This window comes from Haematobia irritans, chromosome 2 (assembly GCF_050003625.1).
Source record: "Haematobia irritans isolate KBUSLIRL chromosome 2, ASM5000362v1, whole genome shotgun sequence".
NCBI classification, from domain to species: Eukaryota; Metazoa; Arthropoda; class Insecta; order Diptera; family Muscidae; genus Haematobia; species Haematobia irritans.
This window is the reverse complement of record NC_134398.1, coordinates 200,794,256-200,817,429: the sequence shown is the minus strand read 5'-3', so window position 1 is coordinate 200,817,429 and position 23,174 is coordinate 200,794,256. Positions and strand designations below refer to the sequence as shown.

At 29.1% G+C, this 23,174-nt stretch overlaps 3 protein-coding genes and 2 long non-coding RNA genes across 8 annotated transcripts in view; 3 read left to right on the top strand and 2 right to left on the bottom strand.

The window, feature by feature from the left end:
* spen (spen family transcriptional repressor split ends) overlaps positions 1–1,228 on the bottom strand; it is a 277,605-nt gene extending 276,377 nt beyond the window's left edge. For 2 of the 4 annotated variants that reach the window (XM_075297168.1, XM_075297167.1), the window contains exon 1: positions 264–1,228. The gene's annotated coding sequence lies outside the window, so the exon portion shown is untranslated. The remainder of the gene's footprint in view (positions 1–263) is intronic. The other 2 variants (XM_075297165.1, XM_075297164.1) reach the window with 2 other exon arrangements.
* A 9,888-nt stretch (positions 1,229–11,116) lies between these two features.
* Positions 11,117–12,066, top strand: LOC142226916 (uncharacterized). The gene is made up of 2 exons (XM_075297163.1): positions 11,117–11,451; positions 11,529–12,066. Exons 1-2 carry the CDS (start codon positions 11,266–11,268, stop codon positions 11,964–11,966), a joined length of 624 nt encoding a protein of 207 aa, XP_075153278.1. The 5' UTR covers positions 11,117–11,265; the 3' UTR covers positions 11,967–12,066.
* Positions 12,067–14,373: 2,307 nt separating this feature from the next.
* LOC142226912 (U5 small nuclear ribonucleoprotein 40 kDa protein) lies at positions 14,374–15,672 on the top strand. The gene is made up of 3 exons (XM_075297161.1): positions 14,374–14,582; positions 14,650–14,779; positions 14,838–15,672. The coding sequence occupies exons 1-3, from the start codon at positions 14,478–14,480 to the stop codon at positions 15,641–15,643; spliced, it is 1,041 nt and encodes a 346-aa protein (XP_075153276.1). The 5' UTR covers positions 14,374–14,477; the 3' UTR covers positions 15,644–15,672.
* Positions 15,673–18,814: 3,142 nt separating this feature from the next.
* LOC142224600 (uncharacterized) lies at positions 18,815–19,218 on the top strand. Its single transcript, XR_012719176.1, has 2 exons — positions 18,815–18,967; positions 19,025–19,218. It is a non-coding gene; the product is annotated as an uncharacterized LOC142224600 (long non-coding RNA).
* Positions 19,219–20,829: 1,611 nt separating this feature from the next.
* LOC142224599 (uncharacterized) lies at positions 20,830–21,263 on the bottom strand. Its single transcript, XR_012719175.1, has 2 exons — positions 21,082–21,263; positions 20,830–21,024 (listed from the first exon to the last, which is right to left on the bottom strand). It is a non-coding gene; the product is annotated as an uncharacterized LOC142224599 (long non-coding RNA).
* Between the last annotated feature and the right edge of the window lie 1,911 nt (positions 21,264–23,174).

The following is a 23,174-nucleotide window of genomic DNA, read 5'->3' as shown; positions in this document are numbered from 1 at the left end:
TCGTAAATTTTAACCTTAAAATCTAAAAAAAAAAATCTATAATAAAATAAATAATATAACAATCGAAGACGAAATCTGTTAAATTTAAGATTAAGATGTCGCAAAAATATTTTTGTAATTAAACGTAACAATTTCGCACTGCAATATTTATTTTGATAATATTAACATAGTCAATAATAGTGATTTAAAAAAATTGCGTTTAATTTATTTTCTTTTTTTCTCCATTTAATAAAAAAATTTCATCAATGATGAAATTTATTTACCTTTTGATCCAGTTAGAAAATCACTCCCACTATAATTTTTGTAGATTTTTTTCTCTTTTGCTTTTTCTCTAAAATTTTTCTTTTTTTAGAATTTTTTTCTATGCAATTATTATTTTTTTAATTTGTAAATTTTTCAACCATTAATTAGAGATCTTTGCACTTTTGCACAATAATTTTCAGATGCACTTTTATGATTTTTTTTTTTTTGAATTTCTTAATTCTCAAATTTTGCAATATTTTTCAACGCACAGACTGAAGTAAACATCGATTTTTTTTGCTTTTCAAACACTCGCTTACTTGCTCTTATTTTTTGATTTTATTTGAAAAACTTTGGTTTTGCTGAAAAATTCAATAATTTTTTTCCTCAATATTTTGTATTTTCTCTTTGAACAATTTCTATTATTTTTTTCTTAAATTTTATGTATTTTTATTTTCACAAAAAAACTTGTTTTTATTTCTCTTTATTTTGAATTTTATTTTAAATAGATTTTGTGTGTTGTGTGTGGTGGTAATTATTTTGTTTCTTTTTTTTATTTGCTTGCTTCTTTATTTTGTTGCTCTGTGCATTCGAAAAAATTGTTTTAATTTCACATTTTTTATTTTGTTTTATTATTATTTGCTGCTGCTGCTGATATTGTAGATGGTGGTGGTTGTGGTGGAGGTGCTGCTATCTTCTTTATGTTGTTGTTGTTGGAGATGTATTTGTAGGTATGTAGAATAATGGGTATCGTACTACTACAACAACTAAAGACCGTTTGTTGTTATTGCATTAATTCTTTCCATTTTCTTTTTTGTTGTTGTTGTATTTGTGTTTCTTTTTCTTTTTTACTTTTTGTTTATTATTTTTCTGTTGTGTTGGAGGCAAAAAAACGGACAAAACGCGTAACGTAACCGTCTTTAACGATGCATATTCATCGCTGTGTACTCAATGACTGATTTTTCTTTAAAAATCCAATCCAATACAAAATTGTATCTGTCGCAGTACAAAAAGAGCAAGTTGAGAGCGCGCGCAATATACAATTTCAGATACGATTCTGTACATTTTTGTTCTGTTATGTGAGCGTACTCTCTGCATTGATTGGGATGAGAGCCACCATGTATAACACATTCTCTTCAGCAATGTGATGCTCTTAATTATAGAAATGGGGAAAATAAGAGTATACAGGGTAACACATAAATATATTTACACACAAAAAATTTTTTTCTGATTCAATCACGAAATTAATTGATCCAATTAATTTTTAATTGAAATGTCTTCAATCACAGAAATTATAGTATTAATTAAAAAATTAATTGAAGGTCAATTAAAAAGTTAATTGATCCAATTAAAAAATTAATTGATACTATTATTTTTGTGATTGATTTTTGTTTCAATTAAAAAATTTGTTGAATCAATTAAAATTTTAGTTGAATATTTTTTAAAACGCAATTAAAATTTTAATTGGAAAAATTTTCGTGAAATTTTTTTGTGTGTACGAAAATTTTGAAAATAATTATATAGATATCCACCATAGAATTGTTTTATTGAGCACATAACAGAAGAAAATATTGACCTAACATGGAAGATTATGCAACCTAAATATTGGGACACACAATTTACACAATAATAAGAACAAATTTCTTTAAAATAGTGAAATTTTTATTAAAAGAAAATTTATAGTCTTTGCTTCAAAAATTTGTTTCATTTTAAATTTAGGATACGAATCTGTTAAAGTCGTATGTCTAGGAAGTAAGGCAAATTTTCCGTAAAATAAAGAAAAGCATTTTGATGTAAAGAAATCATATTTAAACGTAGCTGAGACTGTATCTATTATAGTGTTGTAAATTTTGATTACTTTTGACTACTCGTTACTATTCGTTACTTTTGAATTGAGTACTCGTTACTACTCGTTACTTTTATAAAAAAAGTTAAAAAAGACATTGTGGGCAATTTTTAATAATATTTTCTTCTTTTCAAAATTTAAAAACGGCATAGAAAAGCAGATTACATCCAGTTTCATTCTAGTGTTATAAAATGTGGTGTTGTAGATATATGGGTCTCGTTAGAAAAAGATTTTTACCAATCATTAAAATTTTTAGAGCCAACTTCGTATTCACTATTCGGTATTTTTTCGTCAGGGTATATCTAGATGGCATTGTGTATTACTGATGCTTGCAATTTGCAAACTTTTTAAATCCACCATTGACAGTGGATGCAAATATTTAGCGATCATTTTTATCGCGCGACCCAATGTTGAAATCTTCCATGGGTTTTTGAATAAGCTTGGGCCCTTCTCTGAAAACAATTGGATTGAACAAGCTGAAATCAACGACATTATTATTCATACTATTCGCATGAGACGTGATCCATGTGATTCTTTAAATTAAAGCTCCCACCTACACCCAATGCAATTTTTTTTTCAAATGCAAACGTTTTTAAGAAATCAGATAAATTTTTCACTTTCTTCAAAGATGAAACCATATATCCTTTTCGTGTCATTTTAACTGATAAAACGATTTTCGAAAACTTCAATTAACATTTTCCAAGAAGCCAAGAATTTTACTTCCAAACCGCCAACTTACTTACCGTTAGAAGAAAAAACTGGCATTGAAGATATTGAGTACTCATTTACTAGTAACGAGTACTCATAAAATTAGTCAGTAACGAGTACTTGTAATCAAATACTCGTTACTTTCCCAACACTAATCTATTAGCCCAATTCTGAATATTCCCTGGGGAATGTGTTCCCTGGGAATTCATTTCCCCAGCAATAAATTCCCCCTACTCTAAACACAAGGGGAAGGGAATAATAAGGGAGAATAGTTTAGAGTATTCGAAGTCAGCTGTTTTATTTCAACTGTTTTATTTTAATACAAATTTTGAATTGAAATTGTATTAATGTAAAACTTAAGTTAAAAGCGAAAAAACGTGAAAAATGTTTAGAGCCTTGTTTATGATAGTAGCTGAGGAAAAGGCGCATCAAAGAAACAATGGCCAAAGGATGGAAAGGAGAAAGCTACGCGATGCCATTAACCCACTTGAGTTGCTTGAAACTTTTTATTTTTAATATATGTTGACTGGACGCATGTCCGCATTATTGCTCCTTCACGGAACAAGCACCTCTATCAAAACAGAAAGGGGTACTATAGTTTAAATGTAAAGCCTTCATTTTCTAAATATGACAGAATTTTTAAAATATGTACAGATCTGTGACCATGAGATGAGGATTCGGATCATGACCATGATGATTCGGATGAGATGGATCCATCTCATTCTGGTGCATGCCACGACTCTTTTACTTTCATTCTTTTAATTTGTGGTTTTTGACCTGAAATTACAGAAAATTGATGCAGTTTCGTTGCAGCTCCAAAAAGTGTCATCGTTTCTTCGTTTTATTTATAGCTCGCTGCAATAAATACCGTTACCAGTGCTTTAGTCCATTTTAGATCAATTTGTATACATATTCAGAGTTCCGAAAGGTATCCTCCTATCCTCCCGCTTCTCCATACTTGGTATAATATATTCCGGTTGGCTGATAAGTCCCCGGTCTAACAAAGAAAAACACATTCTTTTTTTGTCAAAATTCGTTTTTATTATTCAACATAGTTGCCTTCAACAGCGATACAACGATTATAACGACCTTCCAATTTTTTGATACCATTTTGGTAGTACTCCTTCGGTTTTGCCTCAAAATAGGCCTCTGTTTCGGCGATCACCTCTTCATTGCAGCCAAATTTTTTCCCTGCGAGCATCCTTTTGAGGTCTGAGAACAAGAAAAAGTCGCTGGGGCCAGATCTGGAGAATACGGTGGGTAGGGAAGCAATTCGAAGCCCAATTCATGAATTTTTGCCATCGTTCTCAATGACTTGTGGCACGGTGCGTTGTCTTGGTGGAACAACACTTTTTTCTTCTTCATATAGGGCCGTTTTGCCGCGATTTCAACCTTCAAACGCTCCAATAACGCCATATAATATTCACTCTTGATGGTTTTTCCCTTCTCAAGATAATCGATAAAAATTATTCCATGCGCATCCCAAAAAACAGAGGCCATTACTGTGCCAGCGGACTTTTGAGTCTTTCCACGCTTCGGAGACGGTTCACCGGTCGCTGTCCACTCAGCCGACTGTCGATTGGACTCAGAAGTGTAGTGATGGAGCCATGTTTCATCCATTGTCACATATCGACGGAAAAACTCGGGTGTATTACGAGTTAACAGCTGCAAACACCGCTCAGAATCATCAACACGTTGTTGTTTTTGGTCAAATGTGGGCTCGTGCGGCACCCATTTCGCACAGAGCTTCCGCATATCCAAATATTGATAAATGATATGACCAACACGTTTCTTTGATATCTTTAAGGCCTCTGCTATCTCGATCAACTTCATTTTACGGTCATTCAAAATCATTTTGTGGATTTTTTATGTTTTCGTCGGTAACCACCTCTTTCGGGCGTCCACTGCGTTCACCGTCCTCCGTGCTCATTTCACCACGCTTGAATTTTGCATACCAATCAATTATTGTTGATTTCCAGAGTCCGGAAACTCCTTATCAAGCCAAGTTTTTGCTTCCACCGTTTTTTTCCCTTCAGAAAACAGTATTTTATCAAAACACGAAATACGTTTTTTCCATTTTTTTTCACAATAATAAAAGTTGCTTCACAAAAGACGCCCTACCTCACAAACTAATTGACTTACAGACGTCAAATTTTGACTCGAATCATTTGAAGGCTGGTACTATATAAAAATAATATGCATTTAATACTAGCGACGCCATCTATGTGTCAGACCGGGGACTTATCAGCCAACCTGTTACTCGTATATAACGCTTGGCATACCTGCAAGCAGTGCTAAACGTTGAAGTCTCACGAGGGTCACCTCTGCAGTTTTCTTTCTGTGCAAATCCCATCCCCTAACTGTGTTCCTTTGTTTCGATCGGACTAAAATTGGTCCAAAAAATTATTAATTTTTAAATTTGGCCCGATGGTCTGGCCAAATGGAATTTGGTTGATTTTGGTCCATTTTTCAAAATTTTCTGTAGAAATAAAATTTTAACAAAAATTTCTATAGAAATAAAATTTTGTATAGAAATAAACTTTAAACAAATTGTATAGATACTAAATTATGCAAAAATTTTGTGTAGGAAGAAAATTTTATATAGAAATAAAGTTTTGCGATATCTTTCTATAGAAATAAAATGTTGTCAAAATTTTCTATAGAAATAAAATTTTGTCAAAATTTTCTATAGAAATAAAATTTTGACAAAATTTTCTATAAAAATAAAATTTTGGCTAATTGTTTTATAGAAATAAAATTTTGACAATATTTTCTAAAGAAATAAAATTTTATCAAAATTTTCTGTAGAAATAAAATTTTGTCAAAATTTTCTGTAGAAATAAAATGTTGTCAAAATTTTCTATAGAAATAACATTTTGTCAAAATTTTCTATAGAAATAAAATTTTGACGACATTTTCTATAGAAATAAAATTTTCACAAAGTTTTCTATAGAAATAAAATTATGACAAAATTTTCTATAGAAATAAACTTGTGACAAAATTTTCTATAGAAACAAAATTTTCTATAAAAATAAAAATTTTGAATAGAAATAAAAATTTGACAAAATTTTCTATCGAAGTAAAATTTTGAAAAAATTTAACTTTTCAATGATATTAATTTAATTTGGAAAAATGATCCGCAAAATTAGTAAACGTAGAAGAAAATTCTAAGAGAACATTGTCAAAAAACCACTCTCTTTTACTACTTTTTTTAAAGGCTTTACACTAAAAATATTTCCGATTAAAAGTAGTAGATGGTTTGTTTGGGCTTTCCAATCGACAATATTTCACATTTACAAATAATTTTGCATTTAGCGTTTACCATTTTTCCGTTCCCGTACTTTTAAGCAAATTGTGTATTCTGTGAAGATTTATCTTAGTTACTACTTTTTAGTAAGCACAACGAATTATTATTACAGTCTATTATTTAGTTGTCATTAATTGGTACACCCTGTTTAAGCTGAATCTCCCTCCTCTCTTACATTACAAACGCTCTCTTTAAATATTCCATATTACTTTATCAAATCGGCCATTTGTAATTTGAAATTGGATTATCTCTTACTATTTATTACTTGCCAACAGAGACCACTAGAAGTATTTTTCTTTTTTAATTTTATGTTTTTCCTTATTTTTAGTTTTTATTATTATTGATATTAATTGATTTTGATTGTTTGCTTTTATATGTGTGATTTTAGCATTGGACCAGGGTCTTTTTTTATTACTTCATTTAATTAACTTTATAATAATTCTAAACTATGTCTATGCTCAATGTATATAAAAAAATATACGTTTGTAGATACAACTGAAATGCTTCTTTGCTATTGTTTACCTAATTGTTTGAGAGTGTTCTGGATTTTCTTATACGAAAACATTTCGTTTTACGGTATACAGGTCTCGCAATTCTCTTTCTCTCTCATTCTATCTCAATTTCATGTTATTCTCCTTAACATATGCCGGCAAAACATTTTGTGGGCATACCGATGAGGATAGCCCATTATTATAAGTACTCTCTATTGATTCATTCAGATGGTGGATTTACAGAGCCATTAGAATTGTATCTTATTAGATCCACTTAAAGTAGGGAATGGGGATATTTAAAATAAACCCAAATTTGTATATCTGAACTTTTTGTGTTGTGAAGCCATTGTAAATTTTTGAAAAATTGTCGTTGATATTAAAATTCATTGCAATGTTGGACGAAGATCTTTTGATCACAACTTTAAATTGTTCCGTATTCTTTACATTCCATTATTCGAAACAAATCATATTCCACCGATGTTTTCATTAGAAATTAAATTGTGAAATGTATTCCTCTAATAAAAACAAGTTTGGAAAAAAGATTGGAAAATTCGGATTTATTCTTGTTTTTTGCATCCTTTCATTCGAGAAAACTCTTATTTCTATAGAAATTTTTTGCAAAATTTTATTTCTACAAAAATGTTTGTCAAAATTTTATTTCTATAGAAAATTTTTGCAAAATTTTATTTCTATAGAAAATTTTTGCAAAATTTTATTTCTATAGAAAATTTTTGCAAAATTTTATTTCTATAGAAAATTTTTGCAAAATTTTATTTCTATAGAAAATTTTATTTCTATAGAAAACTTTGTCAAAAATTTTATTTTTATAACAAATTTTGCCAAAATTTGATTTCTATAGAACATTTTGTCACAATTGTATTTCTATAGAAAAATTTTTCAAACTGTTATTTCTATAGAAAATTTTGTCAAAATTGTATTTCTATAGAAAATTTTGTCAAAATTTTTTTTCCTTTAGTAATTTTTTTCAATTTTTTTTCTATAGAAAATTTTGTCAAAATTTTTATTTCTATAGAAAATGTTGTAAAAATTTTTATTTCTATAGAAAATTTCGTCAAAATTTTATTTCTATAGACAATTTTGTAAAAATTTTATTTCTATAGAAAATTTTGTCAACATTTTATTCTAAAGAAAGTTTTGTCAAAATTTTATTTTTATAAACTTTTTTGAAAAATTTTATTTCTATAGAAAATTTTTGCAAAATTGTATAGAAAATTTTTGCAATTTAATTTCTATCGATTTTTTTTCAAAATTGTATTTCTATAAAAAATTTTGTCAAAATTTTATTTGTATAGAAAATTTTGTAAAAATTTTATTTCTATAGAAAATTTTGTCAAACATTTTATTTTTATAGAAAATTTTGTCAAAATTTGATTTTTATAGAAAATTTTGTCAAAATTTGATTTTTATAGAAAATTTTGTCAAAATTTGATTTCTATAGAAAATTTTGTCAAAATTTTATTTCTATAGTAAATTTTGTCAAAATTTTATTTCTATAGTACATTTTTTCAATTTTTTTTCTATGGTAAATTTTTGCAAAATTTTATTTCTATAGAAAATTTTATCAAAATTTTATTTCTATAGAAAATTTTATCAAAATTTTATTTCTATAGAAAATTTTGTCAAAAATTTTATTTTTATAGAAAATTTTTGTCAAAATTTTATTTTTATAAAAAAATTTTGAAAAATTTTATTTCTACAGAAAATTTTTACAAAATTTTATTTCTATAGAAAAATTTGTCAAAACTTTATTTCTATAGAAATTTTTCTCTAAATTTTATTTTACAAATTTTGTCAAAATTTTATTTTTATAGAAAATTTTGTCAAAATTTTATTTTTATAGAAAATTTTGTCAAAATTTGATTTCTATAGAAAATGTTGTCAAAACTTTATTTCAATAGAACATTTTGTCACAATTGTATTTATATAGAAAAAATTTTCAAACTGTTATTTCCATAGAAAATTTGCCAAAATTGTATTTCTATAGAAAATGTTGTCAAAATTTTATTTTTATAGTAAACTTTTTCAATTTTTTTTCTATAGAAAATTTTGTCAAAATTTTATTTTTATAAAAATTTTTTGAAAAATTTTATTTTTATAAAAAATTTTTGAAAAATTTTATTTCTATAGAAAATGTCTGCAATTTAATTTCTATCGCTTTTTTTAAAAATTGTATTTCTATAGAAAAATTTGTCAAAATTTTATTTCTATAGTAAATTTTTTCAATTTTTGTTTTCTATAGAAAACTTTGTCAAAATTTTATTTCTATAGAAAGTTTTATCAAAATTTTATTTCTATAGAAAATTTTGTAAACAATTTTATTTTTGTAAAAAATTTTGTCAACATTTTATTTTTATAGAAAATTTTGTCAAAATTTTATTTCTATAGGAAATTTTGTCAAAATTTTATTTCTTTAGAAAATTCTTGAAAAATTTTACTTCTGTAGACAATTTAGCAAAATTTTATTTCTATCGAAAATTTTTGTAAAATTTTAGTTCTATTGAAAATTTTTGTAAAATTTTATTTCTATAGAAATTTTTTGCAAAATTTTTATTTCGATAGAAATTTTTTGCAAAATTTAATTTCTATAGAAAATTTTGTCAAAATTTTATTTATATGGACAATTTTGTAAAAATTTTATTTCTAAAGAAAATTTTGTCAACATTTTATTCTATAGAAAATTTTGTCACAATTTTATTTCTATAGAAAATTTTGTCAAAATTTTATTTCAATAGAAAATTTTGTCAAAATTTTATTTCTATAGAAAATTTTGTCAAAATTTTATTTCTATAGAAAATTTTGTCAAAATTTTATTTCTATAGAAAATTTTGTCAAAATTTGATTTCTATAGAAAATTTTGTCAAAATTTTATTTCTATAGACAATTTTTTAAAAATTTTATTTCTATAGACAATTTTGTAAAAATTTTATTTCTATAGAAAATTTTGTCAACATTGTATTCTATAGAAATTTTTATCAACAATTTATTCTATAGAAAATTTTGTCAAAATTTTAATTTTATAAAAAATGTTTGAAAAATTTTATTCCTATAGAAAATTTTTACAAAATTTTATTTCTATAGAAAATTTTTACAAAATTTTATTTCTATAGAAAATTTTGTCACAATATAATTTCTATAGAAAATTTTGTCAAAATTTTATTTCAATAGAAAATTTTGTCACAATTTTATTTCTATAGAAAATTTTGACAAAATTTTATTTCTATAGAAAATTTTGTCAAAATATTATTTCTATAGACAATTTTGTCAAAATTTTATTTCTATAGTAAATTTTTTCAATTTTTTTTCTATAGAAAGTTTTGTCAAAATTTTATTTCTATAGAAAATTTTGTCAAAATTTTATTTCTATAGACAATTTTGTAAAAATTTTATTTCTATAGAAAATATTGTCTTTAATTTATTCTATAGAATATTTTGTCAAAATTATATTTTTATAAAAAATTTTTCAACGATTTTATTTCTATAGAATTTTATTTCAATAGAAAATTTTGTCAAAACTTTTTTTCTATAGAAAAATTTTGTCAAAATTTTATTTCTATAGAAAATTTTTTCTAAATTTTATTTCTATAGAAAAATTTTGTCAAAATTTTATTTCTATAGAAAATTTTGTCAAAATTTTATTTCTATAGAAAATTTTCTCTAAATTTTATTTCTATAGAAAATTTTCTCTAAATCTATGCTGAACAAAAGTTTTGCTAAAGTAGATTTAAGACGAAGATTTAAAAAAATGCTTCATACCGACGCTTTTGTTGTGTTTCTATTAGGGCTGTCACCCGGGATAAATCCCGTCCCCTAATCCTGGGATTTTCGGAACGGGATTAATCCCGAATACCGGGATTTTTTGGGATCCCGAAAAACTAATTGCAATTTGTTAAATTTGTGGCTTTTTAGAAGTATTTATTAATAAATTGGAGTCTTCATTCAGTGCAAACGGCCCCTTGATTTTATACCCGAGTTAATAAACATTTATAGTACACATTGAATAAGAATTTATTTAGGTTTTTGTTGTGCAAGATAGCGACATGAAATCGCTTTTTAATTTATTTTTGTCATAGTGTTTTGTTTTTCTTTTGTTCATTTTTTGAGTTGGACTAAGTGTTAGTTAAGCATGATAGCATTTAAAATTTTATTTTTAATTTACTCTTATGTTCGTTTGTTAATAAAATTGAATTAAAGTAAATTGATTTAATGTACAACTTTTTTTAGGCGATGTAGATTATTACTTTAAATATTTAAAAAATCCCGAAAATTTCGGGATCCCGAAAAATATCCCGGAAAATCCCGGGATTCCATATTTGGAAATCACGAATCCCGGGATTTATAAAAATCGATCCCGAACAACAGCCCTAGTTTCTATACTAATGTTGGTTATTTTGTAGCTTCTATCAATATTCAGCGCCATCTATGGTAAAACATCTACCATCATAATGAGAGAGAGAGAGTAATCTTACCTCTTGCCATCTTACTCTCTTCAACTCTAGTCAGATGTCCACAATCAATGTCATTATCAGCTGATTCTATTTCAACAATTACAATAAACAGTAAACATAAATTCGTGCCAAGTTGGAAGAAACAAAAAATTGAAGAATAAATAACAAAAGCCGGCTCTAGCATCTCTTTGACCACCATCACGCACAATGGCAAACCTCAAAGATGATTTGGACCAATATCTGCTGCTACAAAGCGAACAAAAGAAAAAATTCAATGTAAAAGTGCCACAACTTAAGGTGCCCGATAAATTTGGTAAAATATTCAATAGAAACAGTGAACCAGAAGCCAATAGTTGGCTTAAGGATACACAAGATAGTTGCTGTCCCAAATTGGTAGGTATACTGAGTCATTAAATAGATAACAAATGAATAACAAATTTATCTACTTCTTATACCCCCTCTCTAATTAGTCACGCCTACAACGCATTGTTGGGTTTGTCGCATGTCTGGGCATGGGAACCCTTTGTATAACCATCTCTTTGTTCTACATTCCTGTTTTATTATTGAAAACTCGCAAATTCTCATTGCTCTATACTCTTGGCAGTTTATTCTTTATTCTGAGTTTCTGTTTCCTATCGGGATTTTTGGCTTTCTTCAAGACATTATTTACCAAACAGCGAGCTTTGGTCTCATCAACATATTTCAGCTGTATGTTTGCCACACTGTATTGTGCCCTATGGCTTCAGAGTACCGCCTTAACTGTCCTATTTGCATTGGCCCAAATGATTGCTTTGGCATTTATGGTAGTGGGCACAGTACCAGGAGGTTCGACGGGTATGAAATTCTTTGGTTCCTTATTTAAGAGTAGTATGAGCACATCATCGAGTTCTAGTGCTTTACCGGTTTAGAATATAAGCATGACTTCTGATGATAATTATGTAATTAATATATTATACTGTATATAGCTTGTAGTGATTTCTTGAATATATACCAGATATTTTTCTAAAATTCCCGAGTGTTGTAATTTTTACTTAGTCTAAATGATGGAAAGAACAACTTTTTTTAGTATGAAGTCATTAACGTAGGTAGGGGTTTTGGAATAATCGAGGTTTTCGATTATCCCGAAATCCCGTTGTTCGAAATGCAGCTTCCAAGATGCTTTCCTGATACTAAGTCGCATTTACAATGAAACCTCTCAAGCTGCGACATTCTGAAAACAGGACAACTCTCAAATGTGGACAATTTAAAACATTAAAATTAACCCCACCTAAGTGGAGACCTGCCAAATGTGGACAACATTTAGGCGACCGTGAGTGTCCACTTCTGATACGTTTCAATGTACTTTGATTGCCAGGCTCGATTGAATTGCGACCATTCGATGCTAAAAATGCCATACCTTCACTTGAGATTCAGAATTTCTCCAGGTGATCGTTCAATTCTTAAGCATCTTGGGAGCCTATGAATTGGGAACACGGTTACCACAGTTAGAAGAATTCTACGCAGAAGAAAATTTCACGAAAAAATTTTTTTTGAGTTTTAAAAAATATTCAATTAAAAATTTAATTGATTCAACAAATTTTTTAATTGAAATAAAAATCAATCACACAAATTAATAGTATCAATTAAATATTTAATTGGATCAATTAATTTTTTAATTGATACTATCATTTGTGTGATTGAAGACATTTCAATTAAAAAATTAATTGGATCAATTAATTTCGTGATTGAATCAGAAATTTTTTTTGTGTGTACCAGAAAGGGTAGATTTTTTACTATTTGGTAGATTGGTAGAATTCTTGATGTTTTGGTAGATTTTGCAAAATATTCCCATCCAACTAAGAGGTATTTCGCAAATTTTCCATGGAAGTTAAATTTTGACAAAATTTTCTATAGAAATAAAACTTTGACAAAATTTTCTATAGAAATAAATTTTGACAAAATTTTCTATAGAAATAAATTTTGACAAAATTTTCTATAGAAATAAAATTTTGACAAAATTTTCTATAGAATTAAAATTTTGACAAAATTATCTGTAGAAATAAAATTTTGACAAAATTTTCTATAGAAATAAAATTTTGACAAAATTTTCTACAGAAATAAAATTTTGACAAAATTTTCTATAGAAATAAATTTTTGACAAAATTTTCTATAAAAATAAAATTTTGACAAGTTTTTTTTTTTAAATAAAATTTTGACAAAATTTTCTATATAAATAAACTTTTGACAAAATTTTCTATAGAAATAAAATTTTTACAAATTTTTCTATAGAAATAAAATTTTGGCAAAATTTTCTATGGAAATAAAATTTTGACAAAATTTTCTATAAAAATAAAATTTTCTATAGAAATTTTCTATACATAAAAAAATTCTATAGAAATAAAATTTTTGTAAAAATTTTCTGTAGAAATCAAATTTTGACAAAATTTTTTATAGAAATAAAATTTTGGAAAAATTTTTTATAGAAATAGAAATTGACAAAATTTTCTATAGAAATACAATTTTGACAAAATTTTCGATAGAAATAAATTTTGACAAAATTTTCTATAGAAATAAAATTTTGACAAAATTTTCTATAGAAATAAACTTTTGACAAAATTTTCTATAGAAATAAAATTTTGACAAATTTTTCTATAGAAATTAAATTTTGACAAAATTTTCTATAGAAATTTTCTATGGAAAGAAAATTTTGACAAAATTTTCTATAAAAATAAAATTTTCTATAGAAATTTTCTATACATAAAAAAATTCTATAGAAATAACATTTTTGTAAAACTTTTCTGTAGAAATTAAATTTTGATAAAATTGTTTATAGAAATAAAATTTTGAAAAAATTTTCTATAGAAAAAAATTCTTACAAAACTTTCTACAGAAATAAAATTTTGATAAAATCTTAATTTGCAAAATTTAATTTCTATAGAAAAATTTTGTTCTATAGAAAATGTTTTCAAAATTGTACGTCTATAGAAAATTTTTGTAGAATTTTATTTGTATATGAAATTTGGCGAAATTTTATTTCTATAGAAAATTTTGTCAACATTTTATTATTAAACAATTTTTTTCCAAAATTTTATTTCTATAGAAAATTTTTGCAAAATTTTATTTCTATAGAAAATTTTGTCAAGTTGAAATTCAAGGAAAAGTTTCTTTTTTAAACGGTAATTAACAATAAATTTAAAAAAATAGTGAAATCCATTTTATATTGTCCGTATGTTGTACAATAAATCATTTAATTAACAAATGTGGCAACACTAAAATTATTTATATTTTAATATTTCAGGATCACCCTGTTAATCGGGTTCTACTTAATAATATGCCAACAAACTATGTTATTTGTTTTCTTTTCGACTCGGAATAAACGCGGAGAGCTTATATTTTATAAGAATTGAAAATCGCTTAAATAAAATTGATAAAAAATAAAAATGTCCAAGAGACCTAGTTCAAGTTTAGTATTGGCTCAAGAGTCAAAGAAATCCAAACATGATTTGGTGGCCTATACAAATCGAGACAAGGCTTTAATGGAAGCGGTGAGATGAAATAAGGATGAAATATATAAAAAAAGTAAATGTTAACTAAAATTTATCTCGTTTGCAGGGCGTAAGAAGAACATCTAATTTGCAAGCTCCAATTATGTTACTAGAGGGTCATCAAGGTGAGATTTTCACCACAGAATTTCATCCAAATGGAGAAATGCTTATGTCCTCGGGATTTGATAGGCAAATTTGTAAGTAGAATATTTCATAGTAAAAAAAAAACAAATGGTAAACAATTCCCTTTTTCAGATGTCTGGAATGTGTATGGTGATTGCGAGAATATATTGGCAATGTCCGGTCACACAGGTGCAGTGTTGGAAGCCCACTTCAATACCGAAGGTTCTCAAATATTCACATGTTCGACGGATAAAACTTTGGCCATATGGGATATTGGTACAGGGCAAAGATCTCGTCGCCTGAAAGGCCACACAAATTTTGTTAATTCCGTGCAGGGAACTCGACGTGGCCAACAAATGTTGTGTTCCGGATCAGATGATCGTATGGTTCGCATATGGGATGCCAGAAAAAAATTATCCACTCACACTTTGGAGGCCCCATACCAAGTTACTGCTGTTACATTCAATGATACGGCGGAACAAGTAATTTCTGGTGGCATCGATAATGAAATTAAAGTATGGGATATACGCAAGCAACAAATACTGCATTCACTCAAAGGTCATACGGATACCATAACGGGTATATCGCTATCACCTGATGGCTCCTACATTCTATCGAATTCTATGGACAATACCCTAAGAATTTGGGATATTCGCCCTTATGTTCCCGGTGAGAGATGTGTCAAAATATTCCAAGGACATCAACATAATTTTGAAAAGAATTTACTGCGTTGTGCCTGGTCACCGGATGGTAGTAAAATTTCAGCCGGTTCTGCTGACCGTTATGTATATGTATGGGATACAACGAGTAGAAGAATTCTATATAAACTTCCCGGCCACAATGGCAGTGTAAATGATGTCGATTTTAGTTCCAAAGAACCATTAATTGTATCGGCATCTAGCGATAAGACATTGTATTTAGGAGAAATTGAGGACTAATAAAAGTAATGCATTTCGATACCTATAAATTGTGTGAACATCTGTGTACGATTAACTCCAACTTTTTAAGTTTAACAAGTTTAGATTGCCACTGAAAACCAAAATGAGTAATGCATGATCCGTATTTTTATGAACACAAGTGAAATTTAGACGGAATTTCCATAAACCGGATGATAATCACATCCAATTTGTATGTAATTTCAATTATTAGCTACTTATGCCCATATGGAAAACAATTCATTGACAGGACAATATGAAGGATATTTACTTTATTCTAGAGAAATAAATTTTTTCGTTCTCCTCTCTTTTAAGCCTTGGGGGAAACTAATTGGTTTGCCTGGATGATGGAGCTGTGTATATACTTTGTTCTTTTCTTACCTATGATTGACAATTATTATTATTAACAAACACTTTGTCATCGCAGTTTTGTATCGAACTCCAATTTACGATCGTTTTGTTTAAAAATATACCTAATGGGAATGTCATATGAACAGAGTTGCCAAGAGTTGATTTATGCGATAACGGTACTACGGTTACTCATAAATCATTTTGGATGGGAAATATTGGAGAACGTATAGTACCCGTTACGTAAATAAAGTAAAGTGCAATTAATCAATTAAGGTGGGTATTAAATTCGAGTTTAGCTGCTAAAAACGTCATTTTTTCACGATTACTTTTCTTTAATAATCCATTTTAAGGAATACAAACTTTGTGAAAATTTGCTTTGGGCTTTTCCCCATCAAGTTATAATAAAATTTGCAACAAATATGTATAATTTCATGCATTTTTCTTACTGATTTAGTTTTCACTTTAGCGATTTTAGCGGCTAAAGGTGGGTATTAAGTTCGAGTTTAGCCGCTAAAAACGTCATTTTTTCACGATTACTTTTCTTTAACAATCCATTTTAAGGAATACAAACTTTGTGAAAATTTGCTTTGGGCTTTTCCCCATCAAGTTATAATAAAATTTGCAACAAATATGTATAATTTCATGCATTTTTCTTACTGATTTAGTTTTCACTTTAGCGATTTTAGCGGCTAAAGGTGGGTATTAAGTTCGAGTTAAGCCGCTAAAAACGTCATTTTTTCACGATTACTTTTCTTTAACAATCCATTTTAAGGAATACAAACTTTGTGAAAATTTGCTTTGGGCTTTTCCCCATCAAGTTATAATAAAATGTGCAACAAATATGTATAATTTCATGCATTCTTACTTATTTAGTTTTCACTTTAGCGATTTTAGCGGCTAAACTCGAACTTAATACTCACCTTTAATGAAAAATCTTAAGATTTAAAGCAGCGATTATTTATTAAAAATTTAAAACCATAATAAATTATGTTATTGACCTAAAAAGCGATTGAAAGCGTTTAAAAAGAATAATTTTAGTGCGATAATGCATTTTCGATTTGAAAAATCACATTAGTTTCGCGTTTTTTTTTTGTTTAAGTTATAGAAATATAAATGAAAATAAACACACTTCTGTTAAATCTACAAAACCTTATTGAAAAAGACATTAGTTTAGTAAAATAACATGTTTACAATTAATTATTTTAATCAAATAACCACAAACGAATCAATGGCAAAATCAAACATTGTATTGGCATTGAAATGAAACTAACTACACTGAAAAAATGGCACCAAAATATTTCCAATTAAAAAGTTGATTGGTATTGTAAAATTTTCAATTAATAAATTAATTTATACAATTAACTTTTTAAGCACGATAGAAACGTTCCGTTAATTAAGTCAACGGTTGAACATTTTTAAATTTTTTAAATCAAACTCGGAAGAATAATGCGCCGACCCGACTATAAGTTTTTCCAGACGGAATGTCTGTGTCAGAGAATGAAGCCGCCGATTTCAGTCGCCGCCGACCATTTTTTGCCAGTCGACGCTGCCGCCGAATATGTCGACTCACCTCGACTCAAATTTACCCGCCAATTAATCAAATATGTCGATTTAAATCAGAAAAATTTATATATAATTGTCGTATTTTTTCCAAAATTTTGAACACAACCAATTATATTTAAGCTGCTAGAATAATTTAGCAAAAATTTAGCTCAGAAAATTTGAACGAAAAGTAAACTTGTTTGTAAGATAGGTTGTACAACTAATCTCATTACCATTCGATTAACTTCAAATTGATTTTATAATGGATAATTGTCCGCCGCCGAGTGAACAAATTTATATCGGCTCAACCGTCAAGCCGCCGCCGCCGAAGGCAAAAATTTAGTGGCCGCTCTGGGCTTCATTCTCTGGTCTGTGTTTGTAAAGAATCTTACAGTGTGGCCAATCAATATGAATTTGCTGAGTAATGCGCTTTCAGTTATTCCGGACGACAGTGGTCTTGTCGAACATATCCCATATATATTGCACATTATAAATTAAGTCCGAAGGCATAATCGATACTGCTGCATGTTTATGGGATCGATAACACATTTAGTCATCGCCGACAAGTCGTATCGATCCGACACACTGTAAGATTCTTTTTAAACACCGGCATTACGTCCGGAATAACAGATAGTCTGTAAAGCGCATAAGATAGCGATATGAAATCGCTTTTTAATTTATTTTTGTCATAATATATTGTTTTTCTTTTGTTCATTTGTTGGGTTGGACTAAGTGTTCGTTAAGAGGTATGATAGCAATTTGTACTTAATTTTTAATTTACTCATATATTCTTTTGTTAATAAAATTGAATTAGGCGCTGTAGATTGTTATTACTTTGAATATTTTAAAAATCCCGAATATTTCTATATTTGAAATCCCGAATCCAGGGATTTATAAAAACCAATCCCGAATGAAAGCCCTAATTGGCATCTATTCATCACGTCGGAAAAAATACCAACTTCGAGATTCCTTTACCTACACCCAGAGAAATGGTTGGTTGCAATTCGATAATTACAATGAGGAAATGATGTCAGTAACTTATTTTTTGTTACAAGAACAATGTTTTGATTATTTTCCCCATTATATATCCAACACAACCATAAAAAAGTTCACAGGATCAAAACGAAATTCCCATAACCATTCAATTGGTTACAATAACCAATGCCGATAAATTTGGTTTTATGCTGCATAAAATTCTCTGCCAGCATTTCAAAGTTCCATTTCAACCTCATCGTTACCACAGAGTCGTAAATGTCACTTCAACCATCATGAAAAGGTACATCAAAAAGTACATGCAAGTAATTTGCCATCCCTACTGTTAAAAAAGCCATTTTTTTGTGAAACGCCAAGCGCAACCAGCTTGTTATATTTTAATTAAATAAAAACGAAAATAAAGTTCTGAAAACATAGATTATACGCTTAAAATTGTGAAAGGTATATTGGTGAACAATTTGGTGATTTTCCAAATGGAATAAAGTGATTGTTTTTCAGATATTTTACAGACACGCTGCCTCCATGGAATAAAAACACTGGTTGATAGACGCAGCAACATGTAACTCGCTACTTGTAACTCAACATCATCATTAATGCCAAAAATTATGTTAAATGTAATGTGATAGTGGTATAAATGTTATATTTTTAAGAATTTGTAAATGTTTAATCAAATTAATAAATATCTAAACAAACGTGTTTTACTCGACCACAATGATTCTTTTACAACTATCTTAAAATGCACTTTTTCTGATTGTTTGGAGGGTCCCTTATTGGCGTCGTTCTAAATTGATCTATAAAGGCACCTAATAATTGCACTCATGCGAAACATTTTTGTAGTAACTTGGCGTGGTACAACTTCTCAATAGTGACGGCGCTTTTCCGACGAGTTTTTGATGTCGTATATGATTGTTTTCGACGTAGTGGGGATTCTCAAAAGAGTCCCCAAATTCAAAAAATGTTGGCAGGGTTGTTGAGCTAACCACCAGCCATGGCTGAATAAGGAGGTTGAATCACGATAACAAAAACTACAAATTTCAATATGTTGTTTACAATTTTAAGAAGTCAAAACCAGCTGATAAAAGAATCGTATGGCATTGGTAAAAGTGTCAATTATTTATTCTTTCAACTGTCCTGAAAAATAATTCAAATCCAGAGAAAAATAAAGGTTAAAATTTAATTGCGTGATGTGAAGTGGATAATTCGTCCGAGGAACGCCGATATGAGACAAATAAGACTATAATACCCACCAAAGTTAAGAATGAAAGTCAGTCAAATGGATCTTCGCCATCTATTAACAAAACTAGTTTATAATGCAGTTTAAAAACTGATGTGCTTGGTATTTTGGGTCTGGAATATGTTATCAAGATACTCAAGTCATCTTTGAACAATTCTCCAGCTATGAATGCGCGAGTTTGTTTGAGATGCATTTGCTATGCAGTGTCATTTGGAGAGCTGCAATCACCATAAACATATGATTTTGACATCTTAAAATTTTGTCGAAATAAAAAAATTGTAATCATATGGGCCCATGATTTAACCTTCTTGTTCAGCCATGCCACCAGCATAGTAAGACCTACATCATGGTCTTACTATGCTGAAAAACTATCACTTTATTCCATTTGGAAAGTCAAAAATTGTTCACCAATATACCTTTCACAATTTTAAGCGAAATAACTATCTTTTCAGCACTTCATTATCGTTTTTATTTAAATAAATTATAAGAAGCTAGATGTGCTTGGTGTTTCACAAAATATAAAATGGCTCTTGTAACAATAGTGATGGCAAAGTACTTTCATGCGAATAGTGATGGCAAAATACTATCACAGTTGGCGATTGTTGCAGTGTCACATACGAGTCTGTGGTAGCGATGAGGATGAAATGGAACTTTGAAATGCTGGCAGGGTAAATGCTTTTCCCCGTTTTGCAAATTTTGTAGCGTCATACCATTTACCATGTCGATGTTGATATAAATATTTATTTGTTGCAACAACTACCTTACGCCCGTCCTATAATTGAACTAAGATTCTACCCTGCCAACATTTTTTGAATTTGGGGACTCTTTTGAGAATCCCCACTACGTCGAAAACAATCATATACGACATCAAAAACTCGTCGGAAAAGCGCCGTCACTATTGAGAAGTTGTTCCACGCCAAGTTACTACAAAAATTTTTCGCATGAGTGCAATTATTAGGTGCCTTTATAGATCAATTTAGAACGACGCCAATAAGGGACCCTCCAAACAATCAGAAAAAGTGCATTTTAAGATAGTTGTAAAAGAATCATTGTGGTCGAGTAAAACACGTTTGTTTAGATATTTATTAATTTGATTAAACATTTACAAATTCTTAAAAATATAACATTTATACCACTATCACATTACATTTAACATAATTTTTGGCATTAATGATGATGTTGAGTTACAAGTAGCGAGTTACATGTTGCTGCGTCTATCAACCAGTGTTTTTTATTCCATGTAGGCAGCGTGTCTGTAAAATATCTGAAAAACAATCACTTTATTCCATTTGGAAAATCACCAAATTGTTCACCAATATACCTTTCACAATTTTAAGCGTATAATCTATGTTTTCAGAACTTTATTTTCGTTTTTATTTAATTAAAATATAACAAGCTGGTTGCGCTTGGCGTTTCACAAAAAAAATGGTTTTTTTAACAGTAGGGATGGCAAATTACTTGCATGTACTTTTTGATGTACCTTTTCATGATGGTTGAAGTGACATTTACGAGTCTGTGGTAACGACCCTGCCAACATTTTTTGAATTTGGGGGCGCTTCTGAGAATCCCCAGTACGTCGAAAACAATCATATACGATATCAAAAACTCGTCGGAAAAGCGCCGTCACTATTGAGAAGTTGTACCACGCCAAGTTACTACAAAAAGGTTTCGCATGAGTGCAATTATTAGGTGCCTTTATAGATTAATTTAGAACGACGCCAATAAGAGACCCTCCAAACAATCAGAAAAAGCACATTTTAAGATAGTGGTAAAAGAATCATTGTGGTCAAGTAAAACACGTTTGTTTAGATATTTATTAATTTGATTAATCATTTACAAATTCTTAAAAATATAACATTTATACCACTATCACATCACATTTAACATAATTTTTTGCATTAATGATGATGTAGAGTTACAAGTAGCGAGTTACATGTTGCAGCGTCTATCAGCCAGTGTTTTTATTCGATGGAGGCAGCGTGTCTGTAAAATATTTGAAAAATAATCACTTAATTCCATTTGGAAAATCAAAAATTGTTCGCCAATATACCTTTCACAATTTTAAGAGTAAAATCTATGTTTTCAGAACTTTATTTTCGTTCTTATTTAAATAAAATATAACAAGCTGGTTGCGCTTGGCGTTTCACAAAAAATAAAATGGCTTTTGTAAAAGTAGTGATGGCAAAATACATGTATGAAGTACATTTTGTACTTTATGATATGCTGCCCCCCATCACAGTAGGATGGTTGTAGTGACATTTACGAGTCTGTGGTAGCGATGAAGATGAAATGGAACTTTGAAATGCTGGCAGGGGATGAGGTTGAAATGGAACTTTGAAATGCTGGCAGGGTTGGCGTGATACAACTTCTCAATAGTGACGGCGCTTTTCCGATGAGTTTTTGATGTCGTATATGATTGTTTTCGACGTAGTGGGGATTCTCAGAAGCGCCGCCAAATTCAAAAAATGTTGGCAGGGAATGCAAAGTTGATCCAACATACTACCATGTAGTTCCATTTGGAAAATCACCAAATTGTTCACCAATATACCTTTCACAATTTTAAGCGTATAATCTATGTTTTCAGAACTTTATTTTCGTTTTTATTTAATTAAAATATAACAAGCTGGTTGCGCTTGGCGTTTCACAAAAAAAAAAAAATGGTTTTTTTAACAGTAGGGATGGCAAATTACTTGCATGTACTTTTTGATGTACCTTTTCATGATGGTTGAAGTGACATTTACGAGTCTGTGGTAACGATGAGGTTGAAATGGAACTTTGAAATGCTGGCAGGGTTGGCGTAATACAACTTCTCAATAGTGACGGCGCTTTTCCGACGAGTTTTTGATGTCGTATATGATTGTTTTCGACGTAGTGGGGATTCTCAGAAGCGCCGCCAAATTCAAAAAATGTTGGCAGGGAATGCAAAGTTGATCCAACATACTACCATGTAGTTCCATTTGGAAAATCACCAAATTGTTCATCAATATACCTTTCACAATTTTAAGCGTATAATCTATGTTTTCAGAACTTTATTTTCGTTTTTATTTAATTAAAATATAACAAGCTGGTTGCGCTTGGCGTTTCACAAAAAAAATGGTTTTTTTAACAGTAGGGATGGCAAATTACTTGCATGTACTTTTTGATGTACCTTTTCATGATGGTTGAAGTGACATTTACGAGTCTGTGGTAACGATGAGGTTGAAATGGAACTTTGAAATTCTGGCAGGGTTGGCGTGATACAACTTCTCAATAGTGACGGCGCTTTTCCGACGAGTTTTTGATGTCGTATATGATTGTTTTCGACGTAGTGGGGATTCTCAGAAGCGCCGCCAAATTCAAAAAATGTTGGCAGGGAATGCAAAGTTGATCCAACATACTACCATGTAGTTACAATTGCCAGATGTTTGTTGTGCT